This window comes from Rattus rattus, chromosome 2, assembly GCF_011064425.1.
Source record: "Rattus rattus isolate New Zealand chromosome 2, Rrattus_CSIRO_v1, whole genome shotgun sequence".
Lineage (NCBI taxonomy): Eukaryota > Metazoa > Chordata > Mammalia > Rodentia > Muridae > Rattus > Rattus rattus.
Window position 1 is genome coordinate 150,226,074 of NC_046155.1, and position 18,926 is coordinate 150,244,999.

The 18,926-nt window shown below is 49.2% G+C and overlaps 1 protein-coding gene across 3 annotated transcripts in view; it reads right to left on the reverse strand.

Moving 5' to 3' along the window:
* Positions 1 to 7,205: 7,205 nt before the first annotated feature.
* The window catches only part of Nav2 (neuron navigator 2), a 368,060-nt gene continuing 356,339 nt past the window's right edge, over positions 7,206 to 18,926 (reverse strand). For all 3 annotated transcript variants that reach the window (XM_032893546.1, XM_032893545.1, XM_032893544.1), the window contains 2 exons: positions 13,139 to 13,342; positions 7,206 to 10,570 (listed from right to left, as the gene is read on the reverse strand). In XM_032893546.1, the coding sequence (XP_032749437.1) occupies positions 10,445 to 10,570; positions 13,139 to 13,342 (330 nt within the window). In that variant the 3' untranslated portion in view covers positions 7,206 to 10,444. The remainder of the gene's footprint in view (positions 10,571 to 13,138; positions 13,343 to 18,926) is intronic.

Consider the following 18,926-nt stretch of genomic DNA (forward strand, 5'->3'; position numbering starts at 1 on the left):
TCCTATGGGGTTCAATTTGACTCTCGGAAGTCAGAAAGCAACATCCTGAGGACAAGAAAGACTGAGGGAGGGTGTCAGAGTCCTCAAGGCTGTGACGCAGATGTGGTTAGCTTTAGATGTGGAGGCTTTAGGGAGTGGCACGAAATTATTGCACACACTCTGTGCTTAACCAGAAGACTGGCCTGGACCTTTCTTCTGGAAAGGCCTAAGTGACTGCCCTTGCCTCTGCCCCCGCCCCTGCCCCTGCTCCTGCCCCCTCCCCCAGACATACACACACTTATGGGGCTGTGATCTTTGCAAAGTTCCATTCACGGCCATCAACGAACATGGGCAACAAGGCAAGGCCATGTTCTAGATGTCCTGCTCCCAGCCCCTTCCTGCAGCAGCCACACTGCCTTGTGTGGCTGGCCCTGCAACCTTGTGACTCCTCTCCAGCATGCTGCTCTGCTAAAATCGCAGTCCTGGGGGATTGCAGGTGAAGCTTTCAACTCAGTGGAGAAGCCTGGCATTGCCTCTTCCGTCCCCTCTGCTGTGCCACATAAATTCCAGGGACCATCACTGTGAATTTTGCAAAGCCCTTGAGCATCCAGTGCCTCAGGTACTACAGTGGTACAGTAGTGTGTGTGTGTGTGTGTGTGTGTGTGTGTGTGTGTGTGTGTCCTTTTCTTTTTTTTTTAAGATTTATTCATTTATTATATATGAGTACACTGTAGCTGTCTTCAGACACACCAGAAGAGGGCATCAGATCCCATTACAGATGGTTGTGAGCCACCATGTGGTTGCAGGGATTTGAACTCAGGACCTCTGGAAGAGCAGCCAGTGCTCTTAACCGCTGAGCCATCTCTCCAGCCCGTGTGTGTCCTTTTCTTCTGCACTTCTGTCCCCAGGAACTTATAGTCTGGCTGTTGGCCAGTGAGGAATGGCTGATGACTGACAGCTGCCCAGAGTGGGGCCTCAGTATAGGAAGTCCTCCCGAGCTGGTGAGCACACTGAGCCTTTAAAGAGGACAGGCCAAGTTCAGGTTTTAAGTGAGAGCCAGTGGCTGTCATCAGCGTTGTCCCTGGCTGTATCTTTTTCTCCTCAGGTCCTGTAGTCACTGACGTTAGTTACAGATCCACACAATAAAAAGAGAATGTGTTGGGTTTGTTGGGGTTGTCTTTTCCAATCCTCTGGTCCTTCAAATCATTTTGCTCATTTTTTCGCTTTGTTTTTGGTTTTCGAGAAAGGGTTCCTCTGTGTAGCCCTGGCTGTCCTGGAATCTCTTCTGTAGACAAGGCTAGCCTCAAACCCAGAGATCTGCCTGCCTCTGTCTCCTGAGTCATGTGCCACCATACCTAAACCATTCGCCCATTCTAGCACCCAAAAGACATTGTCTCTGTGACCTTAGTCTTGCTACCTGGCAAAGACCTTCTTCTACTCTTTGCTTTTCTGGACTTTTTTTTTTTTAAATCTCCGTATAATATTTATTTATTTATTTATTTATTTATTTATTTATTAACTTGAGTATTTCTTATATACATTTTGAGTGTTATTCCCTTTCCCGGTTTCCGGGCAAACATCCCCCTCCCCCCTCCCCTTCCTTATGGGTGTTCCCCTTCCCACCCTCCCCCCATTTCCGCCCTCCCCCCAACAGTCTGGTTCACTGGGGGTTCAGTCTTAGCAGGACCCAGGGCTTCCCCTTCCACTGGTGCTCTTACTAGGATATTCATTGCTACCTATGAGGTCAGAGCCCAGGGTCAGTCCATGTATAGTCTTTAGGTAGTGGCTTAGTCCCTGGAAGCTCTGGTTGCTTGGCATTGTTGTACATATGGAGTCTCGAGCCCCTTCAAGCTCTTCCAGTTCTTTCTCTGATTCCTTCAACGGGGGTCCTATTCTCAGTTCAGTGGTTTGCTGCTGGCATTCGCCTCTGTATTTGCTGTATTCTGGCTGTGTCTCTCAGGAGCGATCTACATCCGGCTCCTGTCGGTCTGCACTTCTTTGCTTCATCCATCTTGTCTAATTGGGTGGCTGTTTATGTATGGGCCACATGTGGGGCAGGCTCTGAATGGGTGTTCCTTCAGTCTCTATTTTAATCTTTGCCTCTCTCTTCCCTGCCAAGGGTATTCTTGTTCCCCTTTTAAAGAAGGAGTGAAGCATTCACATTTTGATCATCCGTCTTGAGTTTCATTTGTTCTAGGCATCTAGGGTAATTCAGGCATTTGGGCTAATAGCCACTTATCAATGAGTGCATACCATGTATGTCTTTCTGTGATTGGGTTAGCTCACTCAGGATGATATTTTCCAGTTCCAACCATTTGCCTACGAATTTCATAAAGTCGTTGTTTTTGATAGCTGAGTAATATTCCATTGTGTAGATGTACCACATTTTCTGTATCCATTCCTCTGTTGAAGGGCATCTGGGTTCTTTCCAGCTTCTGGCTGTTATAAATAAGGCTGCTATGAACATAGTGGAGCACGTGTCTTTTTTATATGTTGGGGCATCTTTTGGGTATATGCCCAAGAGAGGTATAGCTGGATCCTCAGGCAGTTCAATGTCCAATTTTCTGAGGAACCTCCAGACTGATTGAAGAAGAGCCCTGCGAGTGTTAGGATCGCTTCATTCATTCTATCAAAACACACTGGGTGGGATTGCATCAAATTGGGAGTTTCATTTGCAGAAAATGACTTCTTCCTGTCAAAAAAAATTTAAACTCGGGAGTAGTAGTGGAACAAGTCTTTAATCCTAGCATTTGGGAGGCAGAGGCAGGAAGATGCCTGAGTTCAAGGCCAGCCTGGTCTACAGAATGAGTTCCAGGACAACCACAGGTACACAGAGAAACATTGTCTCAAGAAACCAAAACTAAACAAACAAACAAACAAACAATTGTTTTCCTCTGGTTCTTTGGGTCGTCACTAGTTTCTTAGTGTGTGCTTTTCAGAACTCTTGAGAAACCCCTGTTCATCTTCCACTGCGGGCTTTAACATTTTTTAATCTTTCAAGTTGGTCTTTTAAAATTTTGGCTACAGACATTTTTTTTTTTTTTTTTTTTATGCTGTGACAAAGTTCCTGAAAGAAATAAGATTGAAGGAAGCTTTCAGTCCCTGGTGAGCTGACACCATTGTGGCTGGCTTGGAAAGGAATCGAGGGTGTGGGAGCCTGAGGAAGGTCAGCTCACCACATGGTGGCCTGGAGGTACTCACAGAGAAGGAGGGGCCAAGATATGCTCTTCAAAGAGACACCCTAATTGACATGTTTTCCGTCCAATCAGACCCCACCTTTCATCTCTTCTGCTGACAGCCCCACCCTTCAGTTTGAATGAATCAGTGGATTGATCTGTCAATTAAGTCAGAGCCTTCATGGTCCAACCACTTCTTAGAGCCTGAACATGGCCTTCAGGGCCAACGCTTCCACACAAGTCTTCAAGAGCATCTTACGATACATCCCCAAATGTATTAAACATATCTCTAATAATTTACCTGTGACTTTTGTTGGAGCATCTGAGTACATGGGCAATGGGTAAGTAAATTACTCCCCCACCCCCTCCTCCTCAGTCATTTTTCTTGTATCTTTCTGCATCAACTCGTGTGATGGTTTGTAAATACTTGGCCCAGGAAGTGGCACTATCAGGAGGTATAGCCTTTTTGGAGTAGGTTTGTCATTGTGGGTGCAGGCTTTAATACCCTCTTCCTCCTGCCTGGAAGCCAGTCTTCTGCTAGCTGCCTTTGGAACAAGAGGTGGAACGCTCAGCTCCTCCAGCCCCATATCTGCTTGAACACTGTCGTGCTCCTGCCTCGATGATCATGGACTGAACCTCTAGCCTGTAAGCCGGCCCCAATCAAATGTCATCCTTATAAGAGTTGCCTTGGTCGGGGCTGGGGATTTAGCTCAGTGGTAGAGCGATTACCTAGGGTTTAAGGCCCTGGGTTCGGTCCCCAGCTCAAAAAAAAAAAAAAAAAAAAGAACAAGAGTTGCCTTGGTCATGGCTTCTGTTCACAGCCGTAAAAACCCTAACTGAGGCAACTACAGTCTGTCTGCCCTGTCATGTGGAGAAGAGGCATTTCTACTGGTCCCTTACTCTGAAAGTGAAACATTCGGCGTTTTGCCATTTAACGTGATACTTCCCACAATTCTTGCTTTTAGGTATTCCTTGTATATTTGAGACACACAGCCAGCAGCCTGGTGGAACAGAGCACCCAGCCCTGGTGGCTGAACCGTGAGGAAATGTTGCTTTAGGCTGGTCAGTTTCGGGATGACTTGTGATAGTGTTAGAGGGGAGTGTGACCCTCCCCTGTCCTCCCCTACCCTGTCCACCTAAGCTTAGCAGATTACGGCACAGCACATGGGAAAGAGCATGGATTGGAGGGCCAATAAGAATTCCGTTTCTGAGGGCCAAGAAGATGGCTCAGTGGTTAAGAGCACTGGCCGCTCTTACAGAGGTTCTGGGTTCCATTCCCAGCGACCACATGGAAGCTCACAACCGTCTGTAACTCCAGTTTCAGAGGACTTGATGCCCTCTTCTGGCCTCTATGGATTCAGGACCACAGGCAGTCACAGATAAACATGCGGGCAAACTAGTCCTACAGATGAAATAAAATAAAAATAGTAAAATTAAAAAAAAAATTCCATCTCTGCTGTACAATAAGTTACTGAACACCCATACGGTAAAGGTAATAATATAATAAAGTATAATATAATGTAATAACATCATTATATTATACAATATTATAACATGCAGCTATCTATTAATAGATTGATCATTATATAATATGTAGTTATATATTTTAAATAATCATATGACATACAAGAATATAATTATATACTATACAATATACTATTAATATCTAATTGTATTAAATTATCTAATAATATAATGCATTATATTGACTAATAATAATATAATAGTGTGTCAGAGGTGCTGGGCACATGGTGACTTTAAATCCTCTCTTCTTTAGAGCCATCCAGCCCAGCATGTGTTTTGTGTGTGCCCATCCCATTTCCCGGGACACACCAGGAAGCAGCTCGAATCAATAGGAGGCAGCACTTGGCGGACACCATAGGGGTCGCAGGTATCAGTCAGGCCCTCCTAATCACTTCTCTCCCCTCCAGCTCCTTCCTTTTGGACACGCATCGAATCTGCCCATGCTAAACATCTGGATTCTCTGTCTTCCCCTGGCCAGGGCGTCATGCATTATGGGCTGGACCAAGGCTCCCAAGATCACTGGGCTCCCTGGCCAGGCAGGGTGTGAAGTTAAAGATGGGTTGAGCTTCCATTCCCCCACCTTTCAGCTGTAGTGTCTTGATCACTCTTCTCTGAATTTCTTTTTCTAAGCCACAGATGTAAAGTGGGGGGGGGATACCCTCTCTGGGGTTATTTTGCCAATTATTTGGAATTTTGAAGAAAGCTTGTGACAATTAGTAGGTCTTTGATACACAGCAAAATCTTTTTTATGGTAAGTGGGGAGGTTCCTAGGCTCTGGATGAGTTGTCCAGGGAGTGCGAGCGACACCCAGGACCTCAGCTAGCATAGCTACTAACGAAAGGACAAAATAATAAAATGTTGGGGAAGATGTAGAGAGAGGGGAGTTCATACGATGTCAATGCAAATGTGTGTACAGTACAGCTCTGAGAACACTACAGAGGTTTCTCAAACCATTAAAACAGGCTGGAGGCATGGCTCAGTGCCTAAGAGCACTTGCTGTTCACCCCCCTTTTTGAGACAGGTTTTCTCTACAGAGCCATGGCTGTCCTGAAACTCTCATTGTAGACCAACATTGGACTCAGAGGTCAAGTACTGTTTTAAAAGGCGTGTGCCACCACATCCAGCCAGCACTTGTTACCATTGCAGAGGACCTTGGCATGGTCCTCAGCACCCACCCGGTGGCTCACACTGTCTCTAAGTCCAGTTCTGGGGGATCTAATGCCCCCCCTCTGGATGCCGATGGCACTGCATGCCTATGCTGCATAGATCATACATGCAGGCAAATACACATGATAGAAAACAAGCAAGAAGCAGGGCAGACTGACTAGGAACCCCACTACTAGGTTTATGTCAGTAGGAAATAAAATCAGTCCGTCAGAGGTATGTGTGATTCGTGTTTCCTGGTATTCTCAGTAGTTATGGAGACAACCACCATGCTAGCTGATAGGTGGGCAGATGGGGAGAATTTGTATAGAGACAGTTGAATGCTATTCATCCACTAAAAAGGAGTAAAATGGTGGGAGGCGGTGGTGTGCAACTCAACACAAGAGGCAGGCAGATCTCTGTGAGTTCAATGCCAACCCAGGCTACATAGTTAGCTCCAGGCCAGGCCAGAGCCATATAGTGAGACAAGTTGTAAAACAAACAGAAGACTGAACTCCTCACGTTTGTGACCACAGTGGAAGAGATTCATACAGGTAATGTCTGATTGTAACAGTAAAAGGGTGGGGATTAGCCAAGGCTGGCATAGCAGGGAACTAGAGGAGGGTCGACTGGCAGGTTCTGAGTGAGCCCTCACACTGCACCACACAGCATGGTGAACAGCAGCTTCCGAGGGAAGCCCCGTTCCAGAAAGCAACTTGGATTTGCAGGGCCAGAGGGGAGAAGACCCCAATGTGATCTCTGCATCCAAGCCTGCAATGGTCACACTGTGCCTGTCAGGAATGCACAGTGGGGAATAAAACATAAACTTGCAGCTGGGGCTGTAGGTAAGCATGTTTGCATAGCATGTGGGAAGCCCTGGGCCATACAGGATCAGGTATGGCCATGTGCACTGGTAACTGTGGCACTCAGGAGGACGCAGGAGTGTTAGAAGTTCAAAGTTACTCCTGGCTAAGTAGTAAATCTGAGACCAGCATGGGATACCTAACACCATATCTCTAAACAAACAAACAAACAAACAAAAACAAACAGCCCACAAAATCCAAACAAAACTTAGGTAAGCTTGAGCAACAGAGACTGAGAGTATTTGGAGGGCCAGGCAGAGGTGTGGAAACAGCCTTTGTGGACGGTGCTCAGGCCCTAAAGGGTGGTAGAGTGGTGGCTGCACCTCCAGGTCCTGGTGAGCAGCGGTGACTTCCCCGAGAAATGGACAGAGGTACCCCTGACAACTTCCCAGCAAGGGTGGATCTGAAACAGGTCTGGGCTTCCTGGGGTTCACAGCCTCTGGGGACAAATGAGGTCCTCCCGGCATGAACTTTTCATGAGACAGGTGTCGTAAGAACACAGAGACGCCCGGACCGCCAATCTGAATAAATAAGCATTAAGTTTATTGAATCATGAATAATTTAAGACTGGTACAATCGTCAGTTTTATTCTCTATGACACGGGGCAGATCTCCAGCGGATTGTTCTCAAACCCAAAAACCTGATGACACATGAGAATTAAATAGGGAGAGGGAGGAGTGGGTGGGGGGCGGGGGAGCGGTGGAAACATACCGTACACAAAATACTCAATTCCTAGTTTTCTCTTTAAAAATGGCTAGAAAAAAGTCATCAAAATGCAGCAGTTTCGCCGGTTATTTACAGTCTCTATGTTACAATGAGGAAAAAAAAATGTACATCTTATAGAACACGTTTCATGAACCGCTCGGCTCGAGACAAGCGGGTCAAAACAGCAAACCCCCCATTTCCGTATCCACGAGGCTGGATCGTTTTTTTGCTTTCTGAAAGCAGGTTTGCCACGGTCAGATCTGAGCACACAGAACTTTAAAGCCGAGCATTAAACAATAAAATTTAAAATGTCCTCAAGGTCGGAGGAAGATCAGGGCCAAGTAATGCCCTTGTCACACTCCCACCCTCCCACCCCCAACCTTAAGTTAAAAGGACGTCTGTGGAATTCTGGGCCTCCTGGGAAGAAAACTTTTGGCTCCCACCATCGGCAGTTGCATAGGATTTCTTACATTTCAAAATGAGCCTATCTACAGAAAAAAAGGGGAGCATTTCAGACAGAGCTCTAAGTGAGTACAAAGTCACTTTGTCCAAGGTCGAGCAACAGGAAAGGAAAAATCATGACCCGGTCAGAAACGTGCCTTTCAGACAGCCCCGCCTCCCAGTGCTTCAGGAAGGTGGCTGAGCTGGGAGGCTCTCAGGGACTACAAAACCAAGTCAGGCAGCAATGGGTACACGCGTTGCAGTTTCCGATCCTGGATGTGGTGGGAGAGAGAAGTCTGGGTGTGGAGAGCAGGCAGAGGGTGTCGTTAAAAAAACAGTTCTAAGCAATGTTGGCGGGGTGTATTCCTAAGGTGACTGAGAAAACTATGCATGGGGACGGGTTTGATTTTCCCACCTCCCAAATTCACAGTATGAGAGTGTACGGCCGTTGCTGGGAGATAGACTGAGAAGGGCGACCCTTCAGGGGCACTGGAAGGCTCAGGGTTTGGCCCTGGTCACAGGCTAGACATATGGTTTTAAACTTTTATTACAAACAAAACAGTAGAAGACACACTCGCATCCATACTAGTAGCCAAGGCAGGCTAGGTCTGGGATTACAGCAGGGAGTGGAAATGTTTCCATTCACCAGTTAACAGGACACGTTCTCCTTCCTTTCAACGAGGAAGAAAGCCAGTGCCATTCCAAGCAAAGTGAGCAGTTCTGGGTCAAACTCTTAGGGTAAGAAAAAAAAAAAAACACACACCAAAAAAAAAACAAAAAACAAAAAAACTGGAGAGACAAACATTCAAGAATAGAATAGCAAAAGATGGGATAAAAACCCTGATTGTTAACAGAGACACCCTCGGTGGGGCCAGGAAAGTCTCTATAAAACACAAAGAGCCCAAAGATGTCCATACGGTGAGGAGAACACTAGTGTGCTGAAGCCATGGCACACTGGGGTATGTCTCCTAGAGCATGGGTTTACAAGGTCACATGGATTTGTGGGGTCACTGTCTAGTGAGTTGACTGGAGACTGATAGGAGCCTAAAAAACATAGATCTCTCTCTCTCTCTCTCTCTCTCTCTCTCTCTCTCTCTCTCTCTCTCTCTCTCTCTCTCTCTCAATCATACGTCCACACAGATGACTCTTTCGGATGAGAAGTCAGCAACTTGTATTCTCTTCATGGATAGATGACTTATAGCCCTGTTTACTTCGATGGGGGAGACACACACACACACACACACACACAACCCCAGGCAGGCACAACACTCATGTGAATGGACATGGTCAGTACGAAACCAGTAAGGCATTGCATGGGGGCGGTCAGCACCGAAGAGGTCAGGCAAGGCTCATCAGGACGGAGGCACGGCCAGGATTCTGGGAAGGGTGGCCGCCCCTCCCTGGCTAAGCTGTGTCCCGTTGGTTCTGAGGAAAGTGCCAGTGTTTGGTGAGGGGGGCATCGTCAACTCCTCCTGCAACTGGGGTCTGGGGTGCCTGAGGTGATGATGTGGGGTTCTCAGATCTCAGAGACGAGAAGGAAAGGCAAGGTCCGTGGCTCACCCACAGGAGAACTGGTCCTCATCTATCTGCAAGGATACAAATGCCCACAGAGCCCCAGAAGGTGGTGTCGAGGGCCCCAAAACTGTGATAACGGACACTGGAAATCCCAGGTTGAGGGAGGAGGCAAATTCTATTTAGCTCTTGATTTCACCAAAGGACTAATTCTGGTCAAAGGAGTAGGGTTCAGGGGTTGGGGAGGGAAAGGGGCCTTCACAATCAACCAGGAAGAAAGGCAGACACAGGCAGGGGTCGATAGTTCTCCAAAGAACTACTCACACAGTACACAGTGTTTGCGGACAGAAACCCGACCGTTTGGACAAACAAAGGAAACGGGCGCACTTTACCGTGTTGCTAGCCCCATCCGCTCACTCACATTCTCGCGTCTTCACTCGCTCTCACGGATCATCCGGGCTGACGGACCGGAAACAGGGGAAAGGGCGCACGGGAATAGACAGAATACCTCTCGGGAAGGAGAGCACCATGTGGAAAACTGAGACACGTGATCTACTGGTGTCCCTGGGTGGCGCTCCAAGCAGGCGCCCTCATTAGCACCAATTCTTCCGTGGAGGGTGGGTGGCATGGCTCTGGGGTGCTGGTGGCCAGACCCAAGCTGGCGGGTCTGTACTAGGGGAAGCCCTACTGTCTGTGTTGGGTTTAGTCTTTTCTGTCTGGGGGGGGTAGCGTGTGGAGGGATGCTGTTGGGTTTCAGGGCACCAAGTGGAATCTTACATTTAAAATATCCATTTAAACTCTTTATATTTCAGCGGTGAGGATCCTTTCCCATGAAGTATTTTCAGTGTCTCGTGGAGGTCACGGCGACAAGGCAGAAAACGAGAATGAGGGTAGAACAGAGGCTAGGACAGTTGTCACTGTTGGAGGAAGAGGTCCTGGGCTGCTCATGCAAGGGCAGAGCGCAAGGGACGAGGGTCTCCCGCTCCTGCTACTCTGCTCTGGCTTCAAGGCTGTGGCAGCCCGGGCTGGCTCAGGAAGTCATCTTCAGAATGAAGTGGAGGATGCCGGGTGGGATGAAGAGAGGGAAAGCGGGGGCCTCGGTCACAGGGTGGACTCTAGGGATGAGTCCAGGATGTCGTCTTGGTGGCTGTTGCTGTTCGAGTCGCTGTCGTAGCTCTGGGGGCTGGAGTAGTTGGCCGCCTCCTGTAACCTCATCAACATGTTCATCTGTGGAGAGAGCAGAGAGGTGGGCGTGCCTGTCAGTTTGCTGGGAAGCCCACCCTGGCCTCTTTGGAGCCCCTGTCACCTGTTCCAGCTTTAACCCGGAGGTCATAGCTCACGGGAGAGGCCGTAGACAAGAACACAGAGTACTGGGTTCAGATTCCGGCTTCCCTGCTTACCAGCTACATGCCCTAAGGTTACTTAGTCCTTTCCTGTGGCATTTCCTTACTGGTCAAACTTACGTCAACAGACGTAGTCTCTGCCCGTCATGCTGAGGTCTAGGATGAGTTGATATAAAGTGGGAAACCCTGCCAATGTCATCCTCACAGCTGTCGCTAGGGGAACTGGGGCAGCCTTGACATCTGAAGCATAGGGGCTTCAGCCATTGCCACGGCCTTCAGGAAGGGGAGAAGCATCTTGCCAGGAGCAAACAGCTTGCAGAGGATATGCACCACGTCAAATACCAAAGCAGCCGAGCCTCCCATGCCCCATGCGTGGACCAGACACAGGGCTGATCTCTTGGGAAGCAAAGGACGTGGTGTGCTGACCACTCCAGAACGGCCCGCCTGCTGCAGCGCGAGCGTTATGAGTGTGGAGTGGCTTGAATGTGTTTGGCCCAGGGAGTGGCACTATGTGGAGGTGTGGCCCTATTGGAGCAGGTGTGTCACTGTGGGAGTGGGCTTAAGACCCTCACCCTGGCTGCCCAGAAGTCAGTATTCTCCTAGCAGCCTTCAGAGGAAGATGTAGACCTCTCAGCTCCTCCTGCATCGTATCTGCCTGGGTGCGGCCATGCTCCCGCCTTGATGATACTGGGCTGAACCTCTGAACCTGTAAGCCAGCCTCAATTAAATGTTGTCCTTAGAAGGGCTGCCTTGGTCAGGGTGTCTGTTCACAGCAGTAAAACCCTAACTAAGACAGTGTGAGCTGTTGCCTGACACCTTTACCTCAAGTGGAGGAAGAGCCTAAGCCTTTGCTCCTAACCCCCTCCAGCTCGCATTCTGCACTGGCCACGTGTTTGGGAGCAGACAGTGACAATCGGAAATACCTCTGATTTCACTTATAACTAAAAACTGTTATTTTGTATTTCACACAGCAAGTCGGTGAGAGGGCAGGGCCTCTCTGGGCTAAGGAGAAGGCCGTCATAGCAGAGATGAAAGAGCTGCCTTCCAGCTGCTGTGCAGAATCTCCCCTGGTACCAGGCCCATAGGCCTGTCAGCTGCTCTTTACCTGCATAGCCAGAACCATGGCAGAGTCAAGGGTGCAAACAGTGGTTAGTCCTCTGCAGCAGGGAGGGCTACTCACTACCAAATACTCCCAGAGTCCACGGTGTATGGTAAAACCCAGTCAATCCAGCTCTCAGGACTCATTCTCACGGTGTGTGTGTGTGTGTGTGTGTGTGTGTGTGTGTGTGTGTGTGTATGTGTGTAGGAATCGGTAAGGCAGTGAGCCGCTACAATAGAGACATATGGTTCTAGGCTCTGGAGATACACTGAGCAGCTGACTAAATACAGGGATGCTGGTGCCAGCACAATCCCCTTCGAGGGCCTGGGTTGGTTCTGAGAGCGCTGTGTACCTTTCTAAGTTTGAGCCAAAATGCTCCAGAGACTGAAAGGATTTCCCAACTCTTGCTTTTACCTAAGACATGACACAATGAACTTGCTAGCCTCAGTAAGACCCTCCCTCCCCTGCAACCTTGAGAAATGTCTGCTGGATCTGGCATTCCCTTCAGACCATAGGCAGGGTAGCGGCAATGAATTCTTTTATCAGCTCCTTTTCACAGCCTCAACACACCTACCGGCAGGACTCAGACAACTGAGGTCACCTGCTGGCATCCACTGAGTCCGCTGGCTCCCGACGAGGGCTAGAACGGGTGATCGGGCTGCTTTCCAGCCCCGCTGCCTGCCTGAAGAGTACTCTTCCATTATGTAACACAAGCAATACCCTTTGTTCGACTTTCGCTGCAGCTGCTGTGTAAGTGGGGGGCGGGTTTCAGGCAGACTGACAGCCATACCTGTGGTGACGTGCGCACCTTTGCTTCCTCCAAAAAGCTCCTGTGGTTTTTTGGTGAGTGAGGTGTAACCAGGCAGCGTGACTGTGCATGAGTCTAGAACTGATTGGGGCTTTATCATTACTACCCAAGGTCTGTCTGTCTGTCTTTCTTCCTCTTTCACTTTATGTGCTATATTTTACTTTAGTTTCTCTTGTCCCCTAGCAAAGACATGTCCGGCTTTGGTGCCAAGTTCCTAGCACTCTCTCCTCTTCCTAGCACTCTCTAGGACAATATATGGTAATGGTACCATCTCAAATCAGAGGAAAAACAGTGGGGCATGTGTCAGAACAATCAAAGGGGGAGAAAAAAAAACCCTCGAACTTTTAACCTTATACAAGAAAAATTTTAAGTTAAAGGCCTTAATGGAAAATCAACACCATGGAAGAAAATCCTGGAGCGGATCATCCTTACCAGTGGAGTGAGTCCAGCCTTCTACAACAAGCTTTTGTCAACCCCCTGCATCCTGAGAGCTCTGCCTCACACCCAGCCTGTGGCTGCCACTCCCTTCGGTGCTGTCAACTCACCAGTGGGTCTCCTTCAGTGTCGCTGGGGGGCACCTGCTTGCTTGTCGACCCCTCCCGAGGCAGGGAGTAGCCATCGAAGCCCACGTCCTCAGGCCGGAGCTGCAGGAGCGGGGGCCACTCATGCTGCTGGGGGCTGGCAGCCCAGGGGTAGGTGTCCATTACCCACTTGGCCGGGTCCTCCCAGGGGGCACGCCTTCCGTAGAGCTGCAAACAGGCAAAACAGGTACAGTCTGGAAACCGGCCGAGACTCTCTTGTTGCCCCAGTTCTGTAGCTTGGTGGAAAACCTCCTAAACAGGCATTATGAGTAGCCTTCTGAACCAGGGAAGCCATCCAGGATAAACATGGCCTACGGGTTAGGTGCTCAGTGTCACTGACTTGGGCTCACTCTCAGCTTGTCATTGTGCATAGCATTCGACTTTTGAATTACTGGTCCAACTTGATAAACAGCCTCCAGGGAAGGAGGCAAGAGTCTGGTGGGAAGCTTTGCTGGTTTCCTTGGTGGAAATATTCTCACCACGGACGATTTCACACTCCCACCATGGGGCGGCTAAACATTGGGTTGGAAAGAACCAATCCCGGCCAACCTTCACAAAACCACCTCTAGGGTCCCACTGGTCAAGCCCACTCAAGAGATTGGGTTCTGGGCAGCAGCACAGCAAGTCTGATGATGAAATAAACCTGTATTTTCTTTTCATGCATATGTGTGCTGTGTGTGTGTACATGTCCACATGTGCACAAGTACGCACGTGGAGGCCCCAGGCCAATGTTGGGAATCTGACTCAGTGTCCTCCACACAGTAGTCACTGAGGTCAGCTGAACCCAGAGCCACGTGATTCAGCTAGTGTACCTGCCAGCTTCCTCTGAGGATCTCATTCCCGCGTTCTGAGCATGGAACTGCAAGTGGGACCCCACAGCCACTGGGAATTTACGTGGGTTCTGGCGATCTGAACTGTGGTCCTCTTTCTTGTTGCTTGTGTGACAAGCACATGAACAGCTGAGCTACCTCCCCAGGCCCTGAACCTCCATTGTTCAAGTATATCTGACTCTCAGAGTGCTTCTGTGGGCACGGTGGCCCTGTTTTTAAGCACAACGTTAAGAGAGGACACTGTGCATGGGCAACAGTGATGAGACCTTTGCTGGCTCAGGAATCTCAGACTTGTCCATGAGAGCAACCGATGCATTCCCCGGAGAGCAAACTATACTATCCCCTAGTTTTATGAGGCCAGCATACCCTGCTGAGGGTTCTTTTCTCAAGCCCTGAGGTCCTGACTGCAATAGTTTTAGAGACCGTTCCTGACAGCTTCATGAATTGCACGTATTCTTTAAAGAATGGAAACCTAACCTGGGTCACTTCTCACGGCGAGCGAGGCTCTGACCACTGTGCTGCCAGGTCTAGTGTGTCTGTTTCCTTTGCGTGCCAAGCCTCACAGCATTCTGGGTGCCAAGTGACAGCAGCGAACAGAATGATGACTCTAACAGAAGCACTGCCCCCATGGCTTACAGATCGGGGAGCCCCAGGACGGAGAAGAGCCATCGCAGAACAGGTCTGCCACTCACTGGCCACTGGCATCAAAGCAGACATGATAGGACACGCTCACAGACAGGGAGGGGAGGGCAGGGCAGGGCAGGGCAGGGCTGTCTGGGCCGTAAAGAGGTACTTCTACAGAGACTTCAGGGTACATAGATGGAAAATTCCAGACACCACCTCCCTGTGTGTGAGCTTCTTTCACACTCTTGGGAAGCCTTGGTGGGGAAACGGAGAGGCAAATGGTACTGAGACCTGAATGTAACCGGGCCCAACTCTGGCCCAACAGAACTGCACCTTTCAAAGTCTCAGTCTCTCAACTGGAAAAAGCCAGGCTACTTAACAGGTACCCTCTCTTATCTGACGGGAAACCGGAGACTAATGGCAGTGTCGATGTGAAAGGTCGGAAGGCACTTCTGGATTCGAACCCAGGACCCAACTTCCTTCTCGGGGCCTTCCCCTCTTACTCACCCATGGGACCACTTTGAATCAGCAGACATGGTTTTACTGGAGCCTAAGAGCAGGCAGTTCACCAGGCCTCAGCATGTCAGTCTGGCCTAAGTTCATCATTCTGTCTGGTGGGTCCTCTTTCCTTGAGTCACCTGAGTTACTCCAGGTCTTAGAATCTGACTTCTTTTTTTTTTTTTTTTTTTTTTTTTTGGAGCTGGGGACCGAACCCAGGGCCTTGTGGTTGCTAAAGGCAAGCGCTCTACCACTGAGCTAAATCCCAACCCCTAGAATCTGACTTCTATCCAGGATGCCATCCACAATACCCCACCCTAGATAAGCCCTTCTCTCTGCTTCCTCCCTCACCTTACCCCAGCACCTCCTATGACATTAATTTGTCAGATGCCAGCTCATTGTCTCCCCATACCCCCAGGATGGCCTCTAGCCTAGTTTGTTGCCACAGCCCCCTTCCTCTGGGGCGACGGTAATCTTGGTCCCTGAATTCAGTCCAGCAGCCTAAAGCAATCCGGTGTGAGCAGGAAGGAATCGGGAAAGGGGCGGGTGTGAACCCAGCAGTGAAGAGGGCACAGAAGCAGCTGCCAATAGTTACAGCTGAAGGAGAGCGTTCAGATTAGAAGCCTCTCCCTACCGGGCCCTCTGAAGGAACAAGACTGTCTCTCCTGGGAGACAGACTCTCGAGGCTTTGGGACCACTGAGGCTGAGGCTGAGGTCACCCTTAGCACTCCTGAGGCCCAGGGGTTTTGTACACGCTTGGTCTTCATCCTTAGCACCCACACCATAGGTTCAAAGAATATCTGGGTTTATAGAAACCATGCCAGTAAAATCGTCCCATAGGTCAGATTTTTTTCCATTTATGGGAGCTGAGGGGTGGGGGGTGCAAAGCTAGCACAGGGAACTGCGCAGGGTGTCAGTGGACCTTGGTAACTGAGGAAAGGTCTCTGAGTGTCCTCCCATGGCTCCTGCCCTTATTGTCCCCAGTCCACCCCAACACCAGGTCTTCTGAATTGCCCTGCTCTGCAGGCACCAGACACATTGGCAAGTGTTTCTGCTGACAAAGGGGAATGGGGCCTCAGACTGAGTCATGAGGTAGGCATTCCTAGGTGCAGCAAACATTAGCTGTAAGAACAGAAAACATTTTTGACAAGACGTCCTACATTCCACGGGATGTGGTCAAGGCCAGGTGGCCGTGAGTCAGTCTAACACAAGCAAAGGAAGTGTTGTGCAGCTCCGGGGCTCTTCTGCAGACTCTAGAGGGCAACGGTGGGGCATCTGGGCAGCCAATCACTTTCCCCAGAGGGAAGGAAGCCATTGTACTACTGGATCGGTAGGAATTGTGGGTGATGCTAAGACACTGGAAGCTAAGATTTGGGTTGCTGTGAGACTCCTGATCCCACAGGAAGCACAGGGCTCCTGGATGTGCATGGCAGCACCAACATTCACATTTAGGAAGCACTTCTAGGCATTTACTTACACACAGAGGAGACTCACACAACACACATTCCAGAAAAAGACACTACAGCCTGAACATGCAGAACTGCAAGGAATCCACTAGGGGGCGATGCTGTCTTCCTCCCCAGGCAAGGACTGCCTGAGTCTGATGGTAAAGGCTGGTGCCTGCAGAATGATTTCCCTGTGTTCTTTCCCAGTCCCCCATGGACAGCCCTCTTTCAGGCTCACTACATGTGACAGCCCCCTTTGGAACCTATTCTGAGGACTTTACCTCTTCTTGGCTCATAGCCCTGGCCAAGGAAGAGCACACATGTTCTAAATGTCAGTGTGCTCCTCTCATGGCCGCTGTGCAGGCGAGAGGTGAGGAGTGAGGGGACCCATACAGTACCTGGTACACCCTCAGCTTTCCCTCAGAGGAAGCCAAGGACAGAGGGGAATTAAAATGAGCTTTTTTTTTTTTTTTTTTTTTTTTTTTTAAATAAAGGACTCCTCTTATCAAGTAAAATCACGCGTAGAACTCTGCCATAAAACCTAACACTACACCTGGCATAGTAGTACACACCTTTAATCCCAGAACTCAGGAGGCAAAGGCAGGCAGACCTCTGTGAGTTCAAGGCCAGACTGGTCTACATAGAGAGACTCTGTATCAAACAACAATAACAAAATAAACAAGAAAAAAAAAAAAAAAAAACCAACCCATCTCAAACAAACAAACAAAACCAATGCCAAGTGTTGTTAACATGTTTACAATCCCTGCATGCAGGAATTTAAGGCAGGAAGATCAGGAATTCAAAGCTAGCCTGAGCTACAACATAGTAAATTCAAGGCTTAGGCTATGTGAGATACTGACACTTAAAACAACAAAAACCCAGGCAAACCCAGCCAAAACTTTGTTCCCTGACTACCTTTAACAGTTTCCTTGAAAGTTATGGAGACCCCAGGATGGCCTGATTGTCACAAAGTATCTGTAACTGTCACATGGTTCTGGACACCAGCCTTCGCATGGTGGTCTGTTGAGGGAACCGTGTTAAGGTCAAAGCTTTGGCTGGCCTTGGATTCCTTTCCCATATACTCTCAGGGCTGCAGGAGTGCCAAGCCCCTGCGTGATGCCTGGCAGATCCTCAAATTTCATCTTAACCCTGGCAGGCAGAACACAGCCATTCCTTATGAATCAGCAGACTTCAGAGCCACCTCCTGTACTAATTTACAAGGCAGAGCTCGGAGATTTGGGACGGGGTGGCAATCCTAACTCAGCTATCTCCCTTTACTGCTTCTACACTGAGGACATGTCCTTCAGATGGTCTCTAAGAGCAGCAGCTGCTTTGAAGCCCCGCCCATCGGTGATCTTGCTCTTGGTTGGAAGAGGAAAAGTCCCTTCCTCAATGACAATGGCTCCCTGAGCAAAGGAAGTGTAGGTAGGTGTCCTCCGTGGCTACGCCTGAAGCTCCCCTTTCAATTCAGCTCCAAATGGGAGGGGCCTTGGTACCACCGGCCACTGGGAGCTAAAGGTTCAGCTCCAAAATGGTCTGTGCCTCCTTGGACACCTTGGATATCTTTGTTCAGTGGTCTCTGGCTTCTCTCGAGTGACCCCTTCGGTGATCACAAGGTCAGCTTGAGGCAAAGAGGGCACAAGTGGGAGAACTTGTCAGAGAGGTGGGTACAGGGGCAGCAGGAGTTCCTTCAGACAACCATCAAGCCATCTCAAGCGCCCCTAGTAATTCCCAAGTAGGTGCTCCCCAGATGCTGCTGGGCGCGAGGGACGTGCAGCCAGAAGAGCTCCCGGAACCATCTGTGAAGTGTCCTGAGGCTAAGTAAGGCGATCTCCTGGGCTCGAGGTCTAAGTACCTGGGATGACGTTTAGAAGGTGAAGATTCAAATGCCAGATCCTTTGAGCTTTGATTTTTCTTGTGGTGTCTCAGAACCTGGGGTCTTGCCTGTGCTAGGTAAGCACTCTACCACTATAGCCTTGAACTCAGGACCAAGTGTAAGATTTTAGGAGTGTACCATTATGCCTGGCCAAGGCTTCTTTTTAATGATCTTTGGGCCTCAATTTTCTCCTCTTGAAAAACCGTAACAATAAAACTCAGCCCAAATCTTAGGCCTAATCTAGGACTAGAACCGTATGACAGATGAGCAAATCAAACCCATGTGGTATCTGGTTTGATCTTTTCTATACTCCCAGGCCGGAGGCTTTGACACTTACGGTTTTATTTAATCCTTACAACTATTTGTGGCAGAGTAGTGCTGTTACCTCCCCTATCAGTAAGGCGGAGACAGTGAAACGCTTTGCCTGGAGCCACTAACAAGCAGCTGAGCCAAGACTCTGACCAGCTGCTGCTTCCATC